This window comes from Alligator sinensis, unplaced genomic scaffold (genome assembly GCF_000455745.1).
Source record: "Alligator sinensis unplaced genomic scaffold, ASM45574v1 scaffold24_1, whole genome shotgun sequence".
Lineage (NCBI taxonomy): Eukaryota > Metazoa > Chordata > Crocodylia > Alligatoridae > Alligator > Alligator sinensis.
This window is the reverse complement of record NW_005842609.1, coordinates 138,027-162,819: the sequence shown is the minus strand read 5'-3', so window position 1 is coordinate 162,819 and position 24,793 is coordinate 138,027. Positions and strand designations below refer to the sequence as shown.

General features: G+C 45.1%; 1 protein-coding gene across 1 annotated transcript in view; it reads left to right on the top strand.

Annotated features, from left to right (window-relative positions):
* LOC102375640 (unconventional myosin-Vb) overlaps positions 1-24,793 on the top strand; it is a 344,293-nt gene that overhangs the window by 186,099 nt on the left and 133,401 nt on the right. The window contains exons 7-9 of the mRNA XM_006033144.2: positions 7,092-7,235; positions 10,569-10,650; positions 21,125-21,232. Of these exons, the coding sequence (XP_006033206.2) occupies positions 7,092-7,235; positions 10,569-10,650; positions 21,125-21,232 (334 nt within the window). The remainder of the gene's footprint in view (positions 1-7,091; positions 7,236-10,568; positions 10,651-21,124; positions 21,233-24,793) is intronic.

Genomic DNA, 24,793 nt, shown 5'->3' with positions numbered 1-24,793 from the left:
ATGGTGGAGCTTCCAGCAGTGGCACTGAGCCTCCATGTCCTGTTCTGCCCTGGTACAATGTGTCCTTCCTGCTGGGCCACAGAGGCTCTTGGGTGAAACACAGTAGGCTGGGGAGCCCTGAGCCTGCAGTGGTCAGCCCACATCTGCCCCTGCCCCATGCAAGAATCTGGGTGGCACTGGCCTACCATACCTGCCCTCTTCAGGAGTGTGGGCAGTGGTCAGGAGTCAACCTCCTACTGCCCCCTGGCTGAGCTGCCCGTGGCTCCATCCCGCTCCCCAGCTGGGCCCTGCATCTGCACATTCGTGCTTCAGCTGCAGGCCCCATGCAATGCCCCAGTTGGGCAGCACTCCCAGCTCTGCCCAACTCCCTCCCTCTCTTCCTCACTGTGGGGGCCTCAATACCCCCTGCCCCAAGACTTACCTGTGGGAGCCACCTTCCACGTGGTGTCTGCCACATGCATGTGTGTGCACATGGTGCCCCTGCCTGATCACCCTCCTCCCGCTCCCCCAGCCCCTGGTAGGCTGGAACTTTGCCAGCCTGCAGGGGGAAACCTGTTGTTTCCTGCATTTTTTTTTTTTTTCTTTTAAAGGAGGAGAAAATCCACTTTTTCCCCTTAAAAGAGGAAAATGTACATTTTTCTATGGCCAACAGAACACCCAGATCCTTGCTTGGCAGTTCAATCTGTGCAACTTAGATTAACCTGTGAAAACTGAATGGATTCAGCCTCAGGCTTTTTGACTGTCTGTACTTAACCTGTAAGACTAGAATACTGCCCCATACCTGACTCTCTTAAGAGAACAGGGTAGTTTTACTTACTGATTTCAACTCTCATTGATAAAACAGACACTGGAGTACATTATCCAAGATAGCTAAGGTATCTTTGAGGGTCAGTGAAGGGAAGAGAGGGTGAGGTGGCTAGATGTCTCTGTGCCATCTGTTTTGCCAGTACTGAGGTTTTTCAGTCCTAGCATTTCCCTGGCACAGCTAAATATGCCTTCACCCATATGGCATTTTTTCTTAAGTTTAGGGAGAGCTCACTTTATTATCTGCTCTAATTTCTCAATATTTTTCTCTGAAGTCTCCTTCCTGTGTGCTGAAAATAAATCTGTATTTCCTCTGCCAACTTCAATTTCAATTTGTAAAGCTAGGATAATTAATTGTTGTGTATCTGACACAAACTGTTAGGGCTCTGCCAGCAAGTGGTCTCTTGTTCCATTAAAAAGTAATGCACTTGCTCAATGCTGAGCGGCAGCTGAAAGCCATGGAAAACTCTAGCCTGATTCCTTGGAGCTAACCTGCTTGTTTAGGTCTGCATCTAAACTGTAAGTGCTAGAGTGTGCTGCTGTAGGTAGTGGGCAGCACAGTGAAATAAAATGAAAAAATCCTTTTCCTCTACAAATATGTGAAGGACATGAGTGCGTTCATGTAAAGCCAGTGTAATGGGTTAAGAATTAAGGGTCTCCCCCAACCCTGCGAAGGGTTTTACCTAAAAGCAACTTAAAAACTCAAATCCCCTGGACTTTCAAAGTTCCTAAGTTACGTGAGTGCTTCAGAAAAATGTTACTTCCAGCATTATTTCAGTTGCCTGAGGAACTTTTTAGTTTGGTGACTGGGATCATAATTTATTTGGATTACTATAGTGCTTGGGAGCCTTATTTTTTGGATCCCATTGTGTGAAGTATTAGACAATTGCAGAACAAAAACGGATCTTTCCCCAGAGAACCTAAAATTTAAGGATGGGGCCTGAGTAGAACGTGAATACTGACAGACAATGGGGCACAAGGAAACGATGAGAAAATATTAACATGATACGTAGTAGTCAGTCATAGTCGCATGGTAGTTTAATTGGCACCCAGTATTTCAGCTGTTGCTGCAAAGCAGAGTTAATGAGGCACAGTCCAATATTTTAAATTAATTATTTTATAAGATCAACTTAGCGAAGTAGCCAAAAGCTAAGTGTGGCAGTTAAATCAAGTTTCTCTGTTAGGATGGGCAGTTTTGGGGCTCTGATCCTGCAAAGACTTATGCACAAGATTTAATTTTGCTTGTCTAAGATTGAGCACCTCTGGTATAAACAACCTGTGAAGCCAGTGTGAACTGGCATGAGCCCACTGGTAGGTCAGTGTAGTTCCTGCAGGAGCCATGTTGAAATGTCAGAGACCTCTAGGTGTCTCTTGGCCCTGATGTTAAGGGGTGAGGGGAGGGCACACGTGTGAACACAAGGAGTGGGAGGAAGGTTGAGTACCTCTGGGTGCTGACAGCTGTCCCACTCCCTGGTCTAACTCATGGCGTTTCACAGAAAGCACCATGAGTTACTGACCATTCTGACCCAACAGATATTTGTTGTTGAGTTGGGAGGGTGCGGGATCAAGCTCCACTTTGGAGCTGATCCAGCGAGAGAGGCTGCATCTGTAGCCTCCTCTCCCAACTCTGCTGTCTCAGGATAGGATGGTGAGAAAAGAGGGGAGGGAAGTCCATGCTGGGGTTTGCCCATAAGTAGATTAATGCACAGGTCAGGGAGCCCTGCTTGCAGCTTGCTCCTCACTGGCAGGGAAGTAAAAGCTTTGATTTTAAACATGATGCCATTTTTGTCTCCTTCCTGGTTGGCAGCAAATAGTGGGGCTGCCAGGGCGCCTCAGCCAATCGGCATCAGGGAGACAAAAATGGTGCCAAGTTTAAAACCATGGCTTTTGCTTCCCTGCTGATGAGAGCGCCACAAATGGAGCCCCTCCAACAATCGGCAATGTGGGGAGTGGGGCAGGCCTGAGCCAGGCCAGGAGTGCTGCACCTCCTCTGGGCTGTGGGTGGGGGTGACAGTGCTGGGAGGGGTGGTTATGGGGGGGCTAAGGTGAATTTTGGGGTGGCTATAACCCCCAGGCCCCCCTCTAGTTCCTCCAGGAGCACAGCTGGGTAGCTCCCTGCAGGTAATTCTAATAGAGGAGAACGGGCATGGGGGTGCAGATTGAGGCCCCCATGGTGGGGGAGGGAATGAGAAAGGAGCTGGGGGTACTGCCCAGCCAGGATGGTGAATGGGACCCCAGAGCTGGGGTGGGGAGCAGGATGGAGCCACAGGTGGCTCACCTAAGGGGCATGGAGGGGAGAAAGGAGAGCCTCGAGCCCACAATGGGCAGCCTGCATCCGTCTTTGCCCGGCGCCTGCCCTGCCCTTGGCAGTGGCAGCACCATAAGTTGTCCCTCTAGGGGATTGGGGGGGTGTATGTGGGGCGGCTCTAATTTTTGTTTGCCCAGGGCCCCAATAAATCTTAATCTGCCTCTGGTTTTCCCTGCTTGCGCTGGAGGGGGTGGGAATTGGAGCTCTCCCACCTCAGGCAAACTCCAGACAGAAGTCCCTTCCCTCCCTTCTCCCCTTCCCAGCCTGAAGACAACACTGGGGATGGGGATGGGCTGCTTCAGCCCAGCCCTGCTCCCAGCACGCACTAACGGAGGTTAATGAAGGTGCTCCACTTTGGAGTGCCTTCATCTGAACCCTAATGTAATGAAGGTTCATACGTTGCGTGATTGGGCACTTCTTAAAGTGCCTAGCAGCTGGGCACTTCTGTCAGTGCACACTTATACAGCACTTTCAGTGGCTGATCATATGACAAACGTCACTTCTGTCAGTGCCCTCTGTTTTATATGTTAATGGGTCTCTTGGTTTTTACAGTATCTAGGTTTTAATATCCTACTGTTCAACTACTAGCATTCGTGAACCTTGGGTACCACAGTGACGCTCATGAAATTAAACAAAACAAAGTTTAAAAAAAAAAAAATAATAATGATGCTTTACTTAAGTATAGGGATGTTCTTATGTTAAAACCCTACTTTATTTCATGTTTGTATGTTGAGACTTATCTCATGTAGAATTTCTATCATCATAGTAACTAGCTGCAACTTGCATACTGCTGTCAACTGTCCATTCACCTGAAATTTTAACTTTTTTTTTTAAATTTAATAAATACGCTAGCATGTAAACCAGAGTGAAAGCGGGTGTTCCAGAGTTATGCTGCACAATCTGATCTCTCTGCAGTGATCTAATGTTTAAATGTTTCAGTGCTGTGAACAATACAGCACACGTTCACATGTAAATGGGCATTAAGGGGTGATCTTCTCCATGCTTTTCCAACATCTGAAGCTTTCTTCCCGACTCCACCTACTATTCTCCTTTTTCATCTCTTTTGAAGTAGGTACCAGAAATGGATTGCAAGAAGGACTCGTTTGATGTACAATATGGGCTTTACACATTTAATGAGAAAGGCATTGCTTTTTCCTCGTTCAGTGTGTGGCCCTGTACATCATGCTTATTACTCAAAGCCTGATTTGACTACAAAATTAATCTTTTTTTTTTTTTTTTTTTTTCCTCTTGGCTTTTAGCTGGAACTTATAAATGTCGCTGTACCTTTTTAAGAGAAGGCTGGATAGGCATCTGGCTGGGGGCATCTGACCCCAGTGCTCTTTCCTGTCTAGGCAGGGGGTTGGACTCCATGATCTGTTGAGGTCCCTTCCAACCCTAGCATGTATGAATCTATAAGAGGTTTTGCAGTTTTGTTTCTGATGCTTGCATGCTAAAGGGATTACCCTGCACTAGTGCAGAAAGGCAGGCTAAGATGTTGGTTTCTAGCCCGTCTCATTGAACCTGGGTAGCTCCAGAGGTCGTACTATGGCTGCTGAACATGAGGTGCAGCAAGGGCTTCTAATTAGAGTCTGGTCTCTTGCAGAAGTTGGAGAGATCTACAGAGATGTCGCTGCAAACTGCTTCTTGACCGGGGGGGCGGGGGGAATAGTTTTATTTTTGTGGGAAAAGGTGCTCAAACTCTTCTGGAAAAGAGAACTAATTACACATGTGAATGCTTGCTCAGAGGATGAGAGGAAGGACTCGAGGAACAGAATTTGGGGCTGCAGCAAGTGAAGCGGGGGTGGGAAATGGGGAGTGGAATAAATGACAATGGGTATGAGCAAAATGCATGCTTGGGATTTCCCGCCCCTCCTCTCCACTCTCTTCTTTTGGAAGTAAAGTAGTGGAACTGCTTTGTCTGAAACATCTAGAAACCTCCACCTGAGGTAGTTATCTGGCCTGGAAGATCTCATCCCAAACTATTAAATAATAAGCAATTAAAAATAGGGTTTTATCATCTCAAGTGTTGAGTAACTTGAATAGACCATGCTACAGCTGCACCTATAACTAGGAATCAAATAACCTTTCACCAAGCCTGATATGTTTGGGTAATTGTTGCCTCAAACAGGAATGTCATGCTTCCCAATAACGTGCAGTTCAGAGAGGACTAGAGAAAAGGACTATTCAGGTGGCTGAAAGAATAAAACATGGGGCAATAGATATTTGCCTCTAACGTCTGTAAGAGTTCTCCTCCTTGCTCATTTCCTTTTACTATTTGTTTAACCTGCCTTTACACTGATCTCATGAGAGCAGGGATAACTTTGTCCTGTGTGCTATATCCAGTATGTATCGGGTTGGCACCTGCTGTGGGTACCTTTTGCTTGACAGATTTGCACCTTATGAATAGTATAGTAATAAAGTTTGAGGTCTATGTAGAATCTGTAAATGTTGAAGGTCTAACCTGGCCCAGATGCTTTTAATTGTATACTACCAGAGCTGGAATTAGATGGGATATTCAGGGGACAGGGTGATTTTTGTTAGTTATGTTTTTTTTATTTGGGTCCCATCATGCCTCCTTCCCTGCCTCCTCTTCCCCCCCGCCCCCCAATCCCTATTTCAAACCAGAGTTCTCCAGAAGATCCATTAATATCGACCCTGTAATCATTTCTCCATTCCAACCGATTGAGTTCAACTGCCCGTAATGGGGATATTATGTGACATTGCCTGAAGCTAGTGTTCCCTGGGGGATTCTGTTTTAATGACAGATTTTTAATTAAGAGCTCTGATGAAATGCTAGAATTAGTAAACTGTTTCTAATAGCTTAAATCCTCAAGCTGAGTCTGCAGCATGAGGGGCTTTAGATGGATCTGGGGACTGATGGGTCAGTGAAGGGGAGAGGTTTTTCTCTCTTCCTTGTCCCAAAGCATCTTGATGCCCATCTTGCTGGGGTCATCTGATCCCAGCAGTCTTTCCTGCCCAAGTGCAGTGCAGGGGGGGCTGGACCTGATTATCTGCAAGGTCCCTTTCAGCCTCTAACAACTATGAAAGTATGGATCTCCAAAGACATCTTGTGGTTACTACTCTAACGGTGCTAACAGATGCGCAGCTCCCTGCTGTAACTTATGGTGCTTTCCAGAAAGCTCCATAATTTACAGGAAGCCTCCCCCACCCCCAACCCAACAGATGTTCACTGTTGGGTCGGGGGGAACCAAGTACTGTGGGTGTGCCTGCTCTGGGGATTATAAGAACTCTAGATTTCCCCCCCCCTCCCATCGGGTCAGAATGAAAAGTAGCTAGATGTTGTCCTTTGCCATAATGATGGGTGTGGGTGGTATGTGAAGAATAACCTTTGTGCAGTGGGGGGGGTTCACTAAAATGCTATTGATTCAAAAGATTCCATTATCCTCAGCTGTCTTTAGCTAAACAGGTTTGTTCTTCCTTGCAAACAATTGTTTTGTTTCCTGTGATGTGCTAATGATGACTCTTGATCCATGGGAATCAATGGGATTTGGTGTCCAACTCACTGTGGTCCCTTTCAAAATCCCAACCTAACCACCTTGAAGCTACAGAGGTGGTTCTGTGAAACCAATGGGCATACAAGCAAGTGAGTGAAGGGTTGAGAAGATTTCAAAGGCCAGGCTGTGAGAGTTGCTATGGCCATGGAATGCTGGATATTCTCAGTAATTGGAGAATAAGTGACATCATATTGAGTTTTTTTCAGAATTTTTCTACAGTAAAAGTACTTGAAACTAAAAAACAACTTTCAAACAGTAAAGTCGTATCATTTCAAAGATGAAACTGCAGCTCTGCTCATAAGGTGGCTGCTCTCTATCTCCATCTGGGAACTGCTTTCTTATAGCCCTGCTTGACTTATGTAAGAGCGATTTATTTATTGACAGCAGTTTTCCAGAGAAATTAACGTGCAAATTTACCAACAAAAAAGAATGTTGTTCTTAATGTTTTATTCCCTTTCATACAGGCAATTGGAAATGCTAAAACCACCAGGAATGATAATAGCAGTCGTTTTGGGAAATACATTCAGATTGGCTTTGATAAGAGATACCATATCATCGGTGCCAATATGAGGACGTATCTCCTGGAAAAGTCGAGAGTTGTGTTCCAGGTTAGTTATGCAACACTTTCTTTTGAACTCTGGATTTTATTATTTTTTAATTAACATTGTGTTTTTGGTACTTCCTGCCTTCGATGACAACCTTTAAAAAACTGACAGGATGTCAGGAAAAAGATTAAATCCATCTTACTTTTATTTTTCTAAAGGTTTAAGGTATTTAGTATTTCTTAAGGATATTTATATTTTTTTAATTGTACAGATGAAATTTGCTGGGCCATGGACCATTCGAAGTTGATACTTTTTTCCATGTTGTTTGTTTGGTTTGGTTTGGTTTTTTTTCTTTTACCATGCTTTGTCCAGAGACTTCTGGAAGAATGATATAGCACTGGAAAGCATCTTCTGGGCCATCAGTTTTAGTCTTGCTATTGCAGCCAGAATCATCACGTGTTTTTATACGTAAATGTACCCGTCCCATTAATAACCTTGTCTCTGTTTGCCTCAACCTCTGCTGCTGATAGAACGGGGGGAGGGCAAATCGTGGATCCGGCCGGCGGATTCCATTTCCCAGAAGCCCCTGCTTGTACGGCTGGGGCCAGATTCCATGGAGACCCCAGCAGCAGGCACACTGTGATAGTGAGGCTGGGGTTTCCATGGAGACCGGCCCCAGCAGCACTGGCAGGGTGCATGGCAGGGTATGGAGCTGCTCTGGAGCAGAGCTGGGATCTTGCAGCGGTGATAGTGTGGTCTGGAACTGGGTCAGAGCCATGACCTGCTGCCTGGACGCCCCAGGCAGGGATGTGTAGGCAGTGAATCGTGGCTCTACCCCGGCTCCTTGCAATGGTGACAGTGTGTTTCAGAGCTGGGGCAGAGCTCCAATCCGCTGCCTGCACGTCCCTGCCTGGAGGCATGCAGGCTGCAGATCACGGCTCTGCCCCAGCTCTAGACCATGCTGTCACCACTGCAAGATCCCATCCTGGCTCTGGACCAGCTCCCTGCCCTGCCAGCAGGGGTGGTGGTAAGGGCGAGGCTTGAGGGGGCTACAGCCACCCCAAAATTTCTCATAGCCCTCCATAGCCACCCCTCCCAGTGGTGGTGCCTCTGCCTACCCAATGCAGGTGGGAGCAGCTGAGCCTGCCCCGCTCCTGCCCCTGCAGCACAGACTCTGTCAGCCCCTTCACCAGAAGAAGGCTGGTGCCGCTGCTGCCTGCCAGCGCTGCTGGGGCCATGGAAACCTCAGCCCCCCTGGTTATCACAGCGTGGTTGCTGCTGGGGTCTTCAGGGAAACCAACCCCAGCTGTGCAGGCAGGGGCTGTTGGGAAATGGAGTCCACTGCCAGCTGGGTCCAGCCCATGGGCCAGACTTTGCCCGCCCCTGTGATAGAAGTCTTAAAGAGCAGAAGTTAGTGAACCCCAAAACAACTGACCCTTAGGATACATAATGCAAATGAACAAAATTTAAAAATTTTAGGTTGAGATGCCATAGTTTTAACTGAAATCCTGGAACTGATGATATTTCTCTAGCGCCGAGAGCCCCTTTTGTATGACTTGACATTCCAGATCAACCTAAAGAATCCCTGACCTTCCCCTGGAGAGCTCATTCTTGGAAGTGTGAGCTGTACTGGTGCCCCTAGCACTGAATGACTGGATGGTGACTTCTGACTTTGTGTCATTATTCTAGGGGAAACCCGTATGTTTCTTATTTATTCCACTGCTTCATGTGCACGGGCTTGCACGTGCTACTAATGGTGATCTGTGAATCGGGTGGAAGGTGGGAGCGGCAGGGCGCAGTGACTGCTCATGCGTTACCAAGGCCCGGTTCTCTAAATGGTGCGTTCGGGGATGTTTGGGCCCAGGAAGTCATTTCCCATACTCCCTACCTATTGCACTCCAGCATCTCAAAAGCAGCTGGAATTTTTACCTAACTTTAAGGAGAAGTACTGGAAAAGCAAAAACCTCTTAAACTTGTGCAAGCTATGTGAGGGAGAAGTTTGGTGGAGAGCTGGACTTCTGTGATGCACATTTTTCACGGGGTTGCTGTGCAGGGTTCAGAAAGTATCTCACTTTCAGTCTACACTTCAGCTGAAACTTGGAACAACTTGTTTTTGCTGTGATGCTACACATTTTACTACTACTTTATTTATATGCTGCCCTTCCCCCAAAAGTCTCAGGGTGCCTTACAATAAAAGCCAAAGTAACTTAAAACTCTCTATTCTGTTTCTATAATGAGATTAGTATAGCAAAACAGCCTGCCCCAAAATACAAAGTAATCCACCCCACCTACTCTTACTTCCTTGCCTTTTACCTGAGAAAACATCCCTCCCTGCTCCAGCCTGTCAGGCTGTGCTAGTGGTTCTGACTTTCAGAGGTGGCTTTGTATTTCTGCTTTTGCTTATAAAAGTGTTTGAAAAGATTTTTCCCTACTTCTTTACCCAGCTGTACTTCTATATACAGCTAGTGAAACCTGCTGTTTGTTTTGCACTTTGGTTATAATTGCAATAGCCCTTAAGGTACCTAGACCTTATTTATCATTTTCTGTAAATTTTTTCAATCAAAAGAATGAAATGAATGAATTGCAAATGCAGAAGCAGAAAGAGTTTAAAATAAATTCAGATATATTTTGGTGCTTAAGTGCTTCTAAACTAAATAAAATAACAAGCTAAATTGAAGATAGACTTAATTAGAATTTTGTAGTTGGCAAAAATCACAGAATTCAAAGAAAGTTTAAACTTAAAAAAAAAATCCCTAATATATTTGGGAAAGTAAAATGACTTGTACAGTTTGTAGAGGAGAAAATATAAAAATGCACATGCTCAGCAAAGGTATAATGGGAGAGGAGTACCAGTGTAAAATGGCACACTTGTGCATTTTGGAAAACGTAATTAAAAATCTTTTGAATGGGGTGGAGGCAGGCGGGTAGGTTGATATCTCTCTGCGATTCCATTACTTTCATTTACCAGAACTGCAGCTAGCAGTGGCTCAACAATATAAATACCCAGGTCTCTGATCTCCTGGGGGGTCTCAAACAACTAACTCCGTGTTATTAAAATAACAGTTCCCTCTTTCTTGACCTGTGACCTCACTTTTTTACATTCAGATTCCATTAAATAAATTATTCCTTTTGTAAGATATCCCAAAAACTATGCTCATGAAAAGGATATCCTCAGCCCCTACAGGACGTGTGTGTTGCTTAATTTTGACCCTCAAGCAGCTGTTGTGATTAGCGTGGCTCCCTTGGCTGTGACACAGAGTTATGGGGGCAATTACGTACCTTTTTGGGTTTGGACAGTAACGTGGACAACCCTGCTGGCAGTAAGGAGAGAAAAGGAGGGCTGCTGAATGTCCTTAAGTCTTTAACTCTAATATGACTCAATGTTTTGTTCTTCAGGCAGAAGATGAACGAAACTACCATATCTTCTATCAGCTGTGTGCCTCTGCCAGTCTTCCAGAATTTAAAGACCTTTCCCTAAGTAAGTAAGCTACTTCAGCAGTACACTGGGTTCTCTGAGCCACCTGCAGCCTGGATATGGCAGCAAGAATGAAGATCACTGCTAGAAATGCTGTCCTCCTCCTCTGCATGGCTTCAGTTCTGTGAGCCAAGCACAGCACTTAAAATCTTATCAAAAAGGTGTAACGGGAAAGAAGGCTGGAAGGCCTGTTTTCATAGGGAATGTGCATATTGGGTCCATATAGCCTCAGTAGATAAAACAGCACACCTCAGATTAAATCTCAGTCTGCATCAGCTCTGCTGTTGCAGTTTTTGAGATTGCGCCTTGTTGCAAAAATATGTGAAAGGGGTTATGCGCTGCTGTGGCTGACATCAGGCTCACTTCTGAACAGTGTTACTCAAAACTGGAACAAACAACAACCCAGTATTTTGAGGTTATTCATGGAGAAACCAAATGCATTCTATTTTCTATAGCAGCTGCTTACTGAAAATGACAGTGTCTGTGACATGAGCACCATGGATGCTGGTTGATCTCTAGCTTTTAAAGCAGTCTGTTTAGTGCTGTGCGATTATAATTCTGATATTTAAAATAATAAACATGTATCTGAAAAAAGGGGGAAGGATCTGATCCCTTTCTTGGATACAGTGTTGCCCTCCAGTGCATTTTAAATTGGTGCAAGCAGTTAATTGCTGCCACAAACCTAACTGTTTAGATATCAGAGAATTAACTTGATGGGTGGGAGAAGAAAAGAAGATTCAAAATCACTATCTTTAAAATAAAAAAAAAAGCAAAATGTAGGACTTGGCGTCACAATTATTTAGAGGAGCAGAAGTGTGCATGTAACTGCCTGGGGATTGATCATTTGTTCTTTGCTATAAAGGGAAGCTAGCACTGAAAAGCTGCCCCTGAATTATGTAAATTCATCTGCTCATGGACAAGGCAGTGTAGAGACATAGGAGCTATACGTAGAGAGTTCTTTCTAGAGGTAAGAGAGGAATGGAAGTTGGATCTTCTGCCTGCAGTTTTCACGGAATCATAGAAAAATTGGGCAGAAAGGGACCTCTGGAGGTCATCTAGTCCAGGGGCTGGCAACCAGCAACCTGCAAAGTATTTTGATCTAGTCCGCAAATCTGGGGCTTCAATTGCGTTGAGTGTGTGGGAGCGTGGAGGGTGAGGGAGGTGATTGGCAGCAGCCTCTTTGCATTCTCCAGTACAGGAAAAAGCAGCAGTGGCAGGTGCTTTCACTGTGCTGGTATCACGCACTTCACCCTGTTAGTTTAGGGAGAAATGGCAGCTGCAGGGAAAACCAATAGCAGCAGGAAAAAGTGGCAGAGGTAGCTGGGTCCTAGTACCCACTCTTGCACCAACCAACCTACCTTTGACCTACACTGGCTCAGTCCAGTCTGCATCCTTACAAGGTAGCTGACCGCTGATCTACTCCAGCCCCCTGCTTGAGGCAGGATCATCCCTATCCAAACCATCCTATACAAATCCTTGTCTAACGTACTAGCAAAACTACACAGTCAATCTGACGCACACAACCATGAGTTGCAGAACCTGAACATGGCACAGGTGAAGCAGGGGGACAACTTGGTTAGTTGACTTGGTGAGTAAATCACTTGGGAGTGATGGTTTGGATAAAAAGCTCTATATAAATGCCAAGTATTGATATGGATAACTGATCACTAAACATTATGAGTAGCTATAAGAAATGAAGCTTCACAGCAAAATGGTAGCCTGCCAGGCTTAAAGCTCAAAAATGTGTTTGGTAATTAGGAATACATTTTTTGCACAATGCGTATTTTTTACTTCACAACTGTTAAGAGAGCATCTTGCCACAGGCACTAGCAGCTTGGCGTGCTAAAGAACGAGACTGTTTTCTTTCAGTGCTTTGTGTCTTATTTATTCAAGACCTCTGTGCTGTATGCAAATAATGTTTGTAGAATGCAAACAACGAGCCTGAAGATGCAAAGAGTATTTAGAGTGGTGAAAGTATATTTTGTGCAGCATGAACTGGCCTAATATTAATTTCAGATTGAGCCATATTTGGGCATGTTGTTATTTGACGCCCACCTTCAGATGTACTGAGAAGGAAAGAGAATAATAAAACCCCATGTCTTTTACTCTAGGATGAAAAATGAGTCACTTAGGCCCAAGACTGACAGCAAGTACAAATGCACTTTCTGGCACAGTTTCTTTTCATTTTTGTTTCTGTGCCGTTCAGTAGGGACTCAATGAACTTAAGTCGAAGCAGGAAAAGCCCTTCTTAACTTTATAGGCTGTGAGCCTAATGCTGTATAGAAGAGCCTGTATGCTTCAGGAATTGGGGTTATTGACCGTGTTTCAGTGTCAGTCTCATTTGAGTGAAACTCCTGTGGTCAGAGTCCTCTTTCATTGCTTCCAGAAGATCTTGACTCAGGCTGCAAAACATGTCTCATTTGAGACAATCTTGATGAATCAGAGTTGAAATCTGGGACAAAAGAGGAGCAGCACAGCCCTTTACACATGCAGCCCTTCCAAGCTGCATTGCTGTTCCTCGGCCACTTGGTAACAAGGGAGAACCTGCAGCCTGGCAAGTTTTTGTTCCTGGAATGACTGGCAATTAACTTAAATAACTCATGGTTAACTTAGATATACATACTGTTGCCCTTTGGGGGAAGGGGGACAAGGGTTAGCACACTTTATCTTGTGTCTTTCACACATACTTAAAGCTGGACAGTGGACGGGTACCTATATAAGATCCCAGGACTAAAGGCTTTCTCCTGGGAGAAATGCTGTTGCTTTACACCTATATGGCTGCATGTCCACATGAGTAGTGTTGGAAAGATATTGGTGCAACGGTCTGCTATGGGCTCCTTAGAGGAGAAGTTTTCTGTAATACCAACTTTGATCTCAAAGCTCATGGGCTACAAGAAACTTAAGGACTTTCACAACTTTTCAAGCTCAACATTGTTTTTTATCCTTGTATTCAAATAATTAGAAACGAAGTTTGGCTTACTAACCTTAACACGCAGGGGTAACTAACCCCTGGGTAATGTCAAAATGTTATAACTGCGCTTGTCAGTTTGTCTCGACAGTTGCTGGTAAATTTTGGGTGTGCCTTTTACATGCGAGACGCAAGTAAAAGGCGTATGTCCAGACACAAGTAAAGGGGCGCAGTCTCTAGCATTCCAGGGCAGGAGCTTCAGCAGCCGGCTAACGGGAAGGCTAGATGCAAGTTTAGGCTTCAGCTGGACTGTCTAGTGTCTACTGAAGTAAAACTCACCTTATGTGCTAGAATGTTACTAACTTCTGCTTTTTTAGGTTTTTTTTTTTGGTGAAACCAAAGATGGAATGTGTGTTGCCAGCATGTGAGTCAATATACTATGAGTATACTGAGCTGGTAACTCAAGAAAACTGCCTCCCTTCTCTCCCTTCCTTCCTCTACCCCCCCCCCCCCCCTTTACGATTTTCTGTATCCTGGATTCTTGTTAGGGACCTGAAGCTTGAGGTGTCAGGCTTTCAGTTTTCACCCATTTCTGACAATAGCAGCTTTCTTTGGGCTCTGAATTGCTGCTGAAATATTGTTTGTAATGAGAAATGAGGGAGAGGTTAAAAAAAATCCATGTGCAGCTTGTCTTTTCTGAAGATTGGGCTACATTTGTTCAAAAGTTGTTCCCCACTGGCCATAATTTAATGCTGCATTATTTCTGCCCCTTGGGTGGATGAATATTTGAAAAGCTGGCATTTGTCAAAAAATGTCTACTTGTGAATTATGAAGAAATCTAGAAGAGGTATGCTGAGGTCGGCTGTATAATGGAGATTTTTTGCTTATGTAGTTTGTAGAATGGTAGAAACAGGTTCAGAAAGGTTAACTGATTTGCTGTGAGAGGCAGATTTATGGGAGGGATCTGAACCTATGAATTTAAGTCTTATGCTCTGATGCTGACCTGCTCTGTGGCTTCAGCATGTTGCTTAACTTCTTGAACATCAAATTCCTCATCTGTGGCATGTTGGTTAACTCTTTTGAGCCTCAGATTGCTCATCTGTGAAGCAGCGGTGATCCTATTTTCTCGTTTTGTATGGCAGAGCTGTGAGCCACAGTGCGACAGTGATCATAAAGCAATATTGGCGTACAGCATCCATTATTCATTGAAGTTCATCATTCTGAGAAATGGAAATCAAAATTAGGACATCCCTGCTTCTAGTCATCTGTTTCATGCGTTTGCTTTGAGCTCCCTTGTCTTGCAACACATTGTAGTTTTGCATGTTACAGCAGATAGTTGGAGCACTCCTTTGTAGAACACTTGCAATGTATTGTCATTGCAAGATAGAAAGGGAGAGACTAAAACTAGCTTTTCTCAAAGCTTGTAGCAGAATTTTTTTTTTTTTTTTGTGTGCTGAGCTGATCCTAGGCTCTTGTTTTACCCTCTCTTATGTGAAACGACCAGAATAGTGCCTTTTTACTGTATGCAAAATGAAACATGAGCCTTGATCCACAGTGACATTGGGGAGGTTGATTGTAGTCTGTCCAGAACATCGATTCATTTGCCATTCTCTTTAGCAAGACCTTGGAAACACTTTGAGGCTAGGGACAGACGTTCAGAAAGTTTGAGCCTGAATTGATTCAATCTTTGCAGGTTAGTCTAACCTGGCTAGGCTAAACCAGTTTGCAACTGTACAGACACCCCCTCTGGATTGAAAAAAATGCAGGCACATGCCTGGTAGTGGCTCAGGGTAGAAGCTGGGGGGTGCTACAGCAACCCTCCCTTCCCTTCCTCAGTGCTGAGCTGAGGGGGACGTGGCCAGGCCCTGGCAGGAGGTTCTGATTTAGGAAGGAGTCGTGTCCCTTGTCCCGTCTTCCCCCCCCCATCAGCCCAGCAGGGAATTGATGTGTTCATCACCCCATTAAGAAAACAACAGAGGAACATTACCAGCTACCTGTTGATTCTGCCTTTGTCCCGTCTGCCACAGCAGGGACCATAGCCAGCATGTGGTCAGTTAAGTCTGATACTACATTTAACCAGGTTTTAGATCAAACTGGTTTCAGTCATTTTCATGCTGGTTTATGTGCACTGAACATCTGTTCTGTTATATGTTTAAACCAGTTTCTGGTCACTTAAACTGGTTTATGTGTAATGTCTGTCCCTAGCCTAAAGGTTCTTTTTTGCCACCTTTTTGTTCTGTCAAGCAGAAGGCACGGCAGGGTGGCATATTACAGTCTGATTTGTTCAGAAAGGCGTGAGCTTTTGTAGGCACCAGCCTGCTTCTGCTATGAACGGACGTACTACTCTGCAAATTCACTCGTAGCATCTGACAAAACAGGTTGTTGCCTATGAAAGCTTATGCCTTTCTGAACAAATTAGTCTGTAAGATGCCACCCTGCCCCACCCTGCCTTCTGTTTGACTTCAGACTAATCCGGCTGACTACTCTGCTAAGCAAGGCTAAGGCTTCAACACCCATTGTGAAGAGCCAACTGCTGTGGTTTCACTGGTGATCTGGCAGTCTGACAGAGCATAAACCATGTGGGACTTTTGATGTCAAAATGTGCTCTCGCCCACAGATGCCTCCTGCTTATCCTGGGTGAGCCAAGGCGCTGAGAAGACTCCCAGGCATGAAACAAACAATAGACCCCATCCATCCAAGAGAAGTGCTGATATAATAGTCGTGTGTTGGAGGACTTTGTGCCAATCAGGGCGCATGCTTTGGTTTTAAAATGCGCAGTGCTAAATAATGCCTGCTATTTTCAGTAATAAATGAGCCCAGGGCGAAGCAGGAAGATGACTGATTACCAGGCTGGATTGCTGACACTCGCTTTACAGGGAACATGTGTAAATCAATAGAAATTTTAAAATTCCTTCTAAACAATGATCGCAAAGAACACAGTGTCTGTCTAACGTCAGGCAGCACTAAAAGCCGAAAGATTTTCTGTCCCCTGGCAGATCAGGGAAGGCTTCCTTACGCTGTTGTGATGGGGGCTTTCAATTTGATGTCTGAAGGGACAATGCTTAATGGAAAGAGCAGCCTCCTATTGGCTAGTGTGGCTACCAGGTTAGCCTACAAGGTATTTCACTGGAGGGGAAACCTTCCTGGATTGGTTCTGCTTTAAAGATTTATGGGTGGGGGGGTGTGTGTGACACCAGCTGTCTCCCTGGCTTGTTTCAGTGTTTAATATGAGATGGCATGTTTTAAGATCCATCGGGAATGCTTCTTGCCTGACAAAGTTTCTAGAGTTTAAATTTTAATCTTCTGACTTTTTTTTTTTTTTTTTAAGATTCTCTCTCAAATTTATCTCCTGAACGCGGCTCTCTCAGCTTTATAGCGTATCAGATGTTTCAAAATTTCCCGTTGGAAAAGGGAAGCAGTGAGTGACATTTAGTCTGTGTCACAGCAGTGCCTCCTTATGCATGTGTGGGGCATTGGCATGAAATCAAGCTGAATAGGAGGTGTTTGGGCAGCACAGTATCTATGGGAGTCGGGGAGCAGCGCTGCGGCCTCCCAGGTTCGAAGCCATTGAAGTTGAGTGTAGCTTTGCTACTGACTGGTTTGTTTTATACACAGCCTTGAGCAGTTTTCTCAACTTCTCTGACATTGGCTTCTCTTGACTGTAGAAAAGGTGGGGGTGTCGGTAATGTTTCCTTTATTTTTTTTAGAAACAGGACACCTGACTTGAGTTAGCCCCTCCAGTGCACAGACCGTTTTGTCATCAGTATAGCTCAGGGGCGGGCAATTATTTTGGGCAGAGGGCTGCTTATTGAGTTTGGCAAGGCATCAAGGGCCACATGACAGGCAGCCCGGTGGCAGATTAATATTAATTTTCTAAATTTTTTAGGGGCCCCACGGGCCGGATAGAATGGCCTGGCGGGCTGCATCCAGCCCACAGGCTGCATTTTGCCCACCCCTGGTATAGCTAGTCAGGATCGATACTTAATACATTTACATGGGATTTAGCTAAATAACTACATTGTACCTGGCTTGACTGGGATTTTATAGCAAGATGGATATCATGCTGTGAAAAGCCATCTCTTTTGCTGTGAGACCATGGTCTGTTTTCCTTACCTGTGATGTATCTCCTTACCGGTAATGAGAACTAGTTCCTCTTTTCTTGGTCTCTTGAAGATTGGTTGCGTCATGCTTGTGCTGTTCTTTACAAGTGCAAAGGGTAGTTGTTGTACTGTTAGGACTGGAAGACGAAAGGAAATGCATTTTCCTACTTCTCTGGAATTAAACAAAGAACAATGGTACCACCTCTCTTTCTCTCCGTGTTCTTTTCCATGCTGTAGGAGAGCTAACCTCGCTGGGACGCAAACCTGCTGGTTGTGTTGTCTGTGAGCCCTGGGAACCTTGATGCTGTTGTGGAATAGTGATAACCTGAAGTGGGAGAGCAAAGCACTGACCTATTATTTTTTTTTTCAGTGACGTTCCCCACACCAGGGCTCCCCAAAAGAAATAGTCTTTCTGGTCTCTGTTTATATGCTTCTGTTTCTTAATCATGGGGTGAACTTATAGAAATATTTAGAGCTGGTTTGTTTCCTAAACTAGTTAATAGAAAGAGGTAGTGCATTTCTAACGGGTTAGTATCTAAGGAGCCACCTTACCGTGCCTTAAACTAATCCAGGTTAGTGAGCTTTGTGAAACTGGGAGCTCTTTCCTAGGAAGAGTTATTATATATTCGGTTATTTCAGATGTTGTAAGTTAGACTGAACTCAGTGTCTCATAAGGAACAAAGCAGACCTGGCAGATGATCAGTCAAATAACTTTGTTTTATATTTGCCAGTACTCATTTTCTGTGATCTAACAATGAACTGCCTGTGTGGCTAGGGAAACCTGTGCATCTCTGTTGTTTATGTGCTTGAGAAATGCTGGTGCCCGTGCACACAACTTAAAGGTACAGCTGATCCACATACCCAGGGTAAAGCTATGAAGAAATGGAGATGCTACAATTCTGATGAAGTGAGCTTCAGCCCTCAAAAGCTTGCGACTCGCACGCTACCTGTAAGGTGCAAATCCACCTTGCCTTCTACTTGATATCATAAACCACGGGGATGAAGAGTCGAAGGTTTTAAATTATTACATGGCAAGTGCTTCTAATCACACTTACAACTGGAATTGCCAACTAACCAGCTAGGCACTTACTTCAGAAGTCTTGTTACTCAGAAGCCTTTAAGAATATTTAAGTACATGACCTGGCCAAGAATTTCTTGCTGAGTTTTTACATTTTTCCAACAAAGCCTGGCTCTGAGAAATAAACAACACGTTTGCTGTCTTTGGTGCCCTGAGTTTTTATTGCATATCTCTTGTACAGAGCAAGAATACAGGAGTGTGTTCAGTTACCGCTGAGCTCTGCTCAAGATACGCCATCACCTACAAGCTCCAACTGTGAGACCTGAACTTTTTGTGATGGTGTTTCTGGTGGAACCACTTAACTCTACACTTTCACATAGCACAGGAACCATCTTTTAGATCAGGGTAGCCAGCCTGTGGCACAGGTGCCACAAGTGGTATAGACAGCCACCGTGTGCGATATGTAAATACTAGGCACTCAGTAAAAGGAGACACTGGAGTGGAAGTGGTGGTGGGGGTATGTGGGGAGAAGGATGCTTCTGGGAAAGGAGGTGTCACTGGCAAGAGCCAGGTTAACCCTTCCTTGGCCCTGCAGCCACTGCCAAATTCAGGGCTTTGGATCCTCATTGCCACATAAAACTGATGGTTGTGGGGCTAGAGGAGCAATAACCTATGATGCCTTTTACCTTGCTGTGCATAACTGGAGGTTTGGGACCCCCTGCCTCCATTCCAGTGCCCTGGGGTATAAAATCTATCAGGTACATGTCTGGTGGGAGCAGGGATGAGAGCAGCACTCTAGGAGCATCAGGGCTTGGCTTACGGCACACCAGTTAGAAAGGTTGGCTGTCACTCATTGGTAACGTGTAGGGGGTGCACCATGCAGGTGCGCGTGGACCCCCTGAGATTGGCTCTGCACCCCCTGGAAGTGCCCGCTATGAAACCAGAAGTGCCGGTGGAAGTGCATTTCTGATTTCACCGGTTTTGCTGCTGGTGGTTCCATGTTCAGCGACCGGATACGGGGGAGCCCCCCCCAATTGGGGATCTGGTGACCCCCCCCAAAACTTGGGAGGCACCATTCACCCATGCCACCACTGTTTTAGAGCATCTGCGTTTAAACTACCTTCACTAGTTATAACAATGTAAGCCTTCAGTATGAAACTTCTGAAGATAGGATGGCTTTCAGTTGACAACCAGCACCTTTCACGTGGCTTCCACCAAACCCCAAATTCAGTTCAGGGTTTGTGCTAACTTCTGGCCAGTTGCCCAAAGAGCTTGGCAAATCTCTGGATCATTTATGCCTATCTACGTAGGCCTCAAAGCTTCTAGTTGAAGTAATTATGCTTTGGAGTTATTGTTTGTTAAATTTTTGGCACAGTTTAGGTGGTAAGGAAGACATGAATATTCACTTAGCTTTTTAAAATAATTTCCATTTTTTTTTTTTTTTTTTTGGTTAGAAAGCTTTATTGCAAGGCTCTGTGTCTCAAAGGAAAGTTAATCAGATGACTAGTTAAATGGGCAAAAGATTTTTTGCTAATTGGAGATAAGTAACTGTAAATATAGGTTATGCATAGGTTTTGGCAGTGTAATTTGATATATCCTCTCATGAATAGACAGTAAATCTTTGTTAGTGGTTCCAGGTTATACAACATTTTGAATAAAAGTATGGCTGGTTCCAGGCTGAAAAATAATCCTTGAAAACCAGGAACGTGTTGTTCCATGTCTGGGTCAGATTTCTGTATCGTGGTTGGTGACAATGGAGTCAGGCACTGAACTGTGACTTAAAACCCAGACCTTCTGTTTCCAGCTCGGCTGTTAGCTGGTGTGACTTTCGGTACGGCTCTGCCAGTTTCCCTATCTCTAAAAATGTAGTCATATTAACATTCTTTACAAAGCATCTTGAGAAAAAAGCACTGCATAGGATCTGGATGTTATTACTGATGGATGTTATGCACCCAAAACATAAAAACTCAACTGGGGATTTTGAAGTCATGGGGGGTTGTTTCCTTCTTGTGCACTGTCCCCAGCAATAAAGCTGTTGTGGAGACTGAAATCCTGCCCTTAGTGACCTATTTGTGACCCGGTACGGAGTTTGCCCACCTGTAAGTGTTTGGACCGGAGTGAACAATCACGTTGCTAGATCTGAGATAATAGAATCCACCCCACTTTCCCTTAGCTCTGTTGGATCTGCAGAGGTATCTGTAATAAGCCAAGTGGTTGTTTTTTTTTACCCCTGAAGCAAGCAGATCTGATTGTGCTCGCATGAGTTATTTTTACATAGTCACTTTTCAGAGCAGAACTTAATTTAAAGAAGACCATCTGCCTTCTAGATATAAACAGTGTGGATGACTCCAAAGGTAGTGTTTTAACATATGTACAACTAACGGCTGAGCAGCAGGTGATGTGCCTACCGTCTTTGCTGATGTGTCCTTTCTGTGTTCTCTTTGTTCCTAGCATGTGCTGAAGACTTCTTCTACACTTCTCAGGGAGGTGACACATCTATCGACGGGGTGGATGATGCTGATGATTTTGAAAAAACTAGGCATGCTTTCACTCTACTTGGTAAGCACTTGTGTTTAGGACTCCAGTTGGACAGCTTCCCAGTGGGACACTCAGGTGACATGGTCTCTTGCAAAGGCTTTTAGTTTCATATAAGCTTTATGTGATGGTATTGTTCTGATGCCTCCTCTACACATTACAGGTATCACACAGTTAACTGGTTAATTGCACAATTAACTTGAGACCAGCTAATGTGCCAAGTAGCTATCACATGATTAAAAGCTGCAACCAGCTATAAAGTTGGACCTTGAAAATGTGTACTGACTTTATAGGTGGTTGCTGTCAAGCTTTAGTTTGCATGTGTAGCAGGGTCTCCTCTGTGGCTGGGAGCCCCACCAGCTGTGGGTTACCAGCCACAGGGGTGCAACTTGTCCAGCTGGGGCTGCTTGTTGTGCAACCACTGTGCCTCTTAGCCCCACCAGCTGCAGATGCTGGGTCTGCACAGTGTGCCTCCCAGTGCAGGGACCCAGCTGGGTCCTGGCAGCCACAGGGTGTGGCTACGATGTCCCAGCCCCCTGGGGGTTTCACGCATCTGGGGCAGGGAGTTTGCCACAGCAGCCATATTCCAGCCGCAGGGAGTGTGGGTTGACCCCATGGCTGGGAGCATGTCAGTTGAGGGGGCTCCCAGCTGCAAAAGCTTGCTTCTTGCCAGTTCAGGCTCCCAGCCACCCCTGCACTGGCAGTAAGGGATGATGGGATCTAGTACACAGATCCCAGAATTGTGCCACCTGCCATGCACATGTGGCGTGGCAGGAGGTGTGATTGTGTGAATCGTGTATTGGATCCCATTGTGTCTTTATCTATACACGTGGAGGTGGCCTCAGAGGTGCAATCATTTTTATTTTTTACCAAGTTGGATTTACCTTACTCTTTGGATATGAAATGTAGAAGGTTTACATCATTTTGCTTTCTCACACGTGGTAGAAGTAGAAGAGTCCCTCAACAGAGCATGTTTGTTTGAGTCTGTAAATCAGCCATGACTTGCTCTTTTTTGTGCTCTTTTTGTCCGTTTGGAAGGCAGAACAAAAATTTCTGTTCACTTTCTAACATGACTCCCATTCAGGCACGGGATCACTGTCACTTCCTGCACCATCATAATGTCATTGGCAAGTGCTGGAAGAAAAGAAATAAGGGCCCAAGTTGGATCCTTCGCTGCCTACACCATTCATGATGCAGTCAGTAGAAGCCATTCACATGCTGCCAATGGTCGAGTTTGTCACGATATTAGTTTGAACGGGATCTGGGCCCATTTCCAGTAGCGAGGCAAGCAGCTATGACATTAATCTCCACAACTGCCTGAGGAACGATGTCAGTAGCAGGGAGCTGTGGGGGTTAACACCACTGTCACTAGCCCTGCTGCCACTGAAATGAGTCCTCAGAGGGACTCTGTACTTGCAAATTTGTTGAATCATAAAGTAGTAATAGTGAAAGGGACTTCCAGAAGTCATCTAGTCAAACCCCTTGCCTGAGGCGGGATCATCCCCATCTAAACCATCCCATACGATCCAGAATGTAAACTTTGTAAGACTACCACCAACTCAAACACAACGCAACACATAACACCCTAACCTGGCACAGGTAAAGCAGGAGAACCACGGCAGCCAATGTCCTGCTTCTCTAAAAGATTATTAATATATATTTGTGAGATCCCAGGTAAAGGACCATGCCCCCCACTACCAAGAGAAGGCAAAAACCCCCATGGTCTGTACCAGTCTGACCATGGGGTAAAATTCCTTCCTCACCCCAAATATGGTGATCAGTCTGACCCAGAACAGAGTGGCAAGACCCTTTAGCCAGGAACATCTGGCTTTCAGTCCCAGCAGGAGCACTGGTACACCCCAATGGCAGGGTGAGTGATGGCATTAATTGCTGTGGCTCCCTGAACCACTGCATCAGGTCAAGGAGGTGCAGGAGTTAATGCTGCTGCTTGTTCTGCCACAGGATTCTTGACTCCTCCAGGAGTCTTATAGGCCAGAAGTCATGGCTGTGGGCTGGATTCAGCCTGTGGCTACATATTTGACACCCCTGCTCAAGCCTCCCTACATGGGAACAGCAAGGGGACATTGTTACTTGCACAGATCCCAGGTGTCTTTGCATCATTACTTATAGGTGCTTCCTTCTCTCATGTGTAGAAACTGGGGTCTAAACATGTAGCAAATAGTGTTAGTAAAGGATACAGATACAGGTTGTAAGTAGGGACCTACTCAATTTGCGATGTCTCAGGTTTCACAGAAATCATGAAGTTGGGCAATGTCCATGAAATCTGCAGGGAGAAAGAAAGAAACTTGTCAAAAATGAAATGCCCATTTGAAAAACCCAGTGCAAGCCAGTGGTCCTCATGGCTGCTGTGGCCCAGCTGTACAGTCCATAGGGTAGCAGGGGCTGCCAGGACATACGGGATCAGCCAAGAGGATGGCTCTCCCCCCTGCCCCTTGCTGCTGATTGGCTAAGAGGTCTGCCTGTCTATGTATGTGTATATGCATGTATGTGTATATGTATAGAGAGAGAGGGAGCTTATTTAGTTAGTCTATAAAGTTCATGTCTACCCTACCTTCTTCCCAAATACAGTACTTGTTTTCCACCAACCTCCATCCATCACACGCAACAGACATTAAAGCCATCCTCTTCACCCGTCAATTTGATCATGTCATCTTTCTTTTAACTCCCTCCACTGGCTTTGTCATCTCACTCCCTCATTTCTTCATTGTTCCCAGCTTAGTCTGTGGATGTGTTAGTTTTTCCTGAAACCACCACTCTGCCTTCTCCCACTGGCCCTCGGCATCGTGTGAACAACCTGTGCCATTCTGCAGGTCCCCTGCTCTGTCTATATTTATGTCCACTGGAGAAGTGTCACATACATGCAGAGCAGTATTACTTTTGCTAACCATAAGTTTTATTAATTCTTCTGTGGCTGCTGGTGATAGAGAATCCCTGGTGATGTAACAGCAAGCTAGATAGGACACCCAGAGCAGGTCCTGAGCTTGCTGTAGTTATTGAGGGAATGAGCAGTGAATATTAAAAAAGAACAGAAATCTGGTGGGATTCGAAGTGTGAGATTTGGCAGGGGAACAGTATTCAGACTTTTGTGAGTGATTGTTTCTGCCGGGGAAAAGCTAACGAGAACCTGCCAGGAAACAAGGTGAAAACAAGCCATGGAAGACCTGTGACAAATACAGCTCCCAGGTTCTTGCCCTAGCAGCTGTAGCATGAGTCTGAGCATTCAGTTTTGAGTTCCCATTATTATTTGAATGCCTCCAACTTGAAACAACAGGTAGAAATGGGGACTGCTCTGCAAACTGGGCAGTTGGCAGAAGTGATGGGCTCACTAGATGGTGCAATCCTTGCTTGTAGTTATGAGCACTCTCTTGCATGAGTAATCCAAAGGACTGCAGTGGGGCAGTTTTGAGTGCTCTTTATTAGCATCAGTAACCACTTTTAATACTGGTAGTACTGCTTAGTATGCTGTCACTGACGTAGCTTGCCACTTATGTGCCCCAACTTTTTGTAGGATCTTACCATGAAATGCAGTCATCATAGATAGGTAAGCAAAGGTTGTTTCCCCCC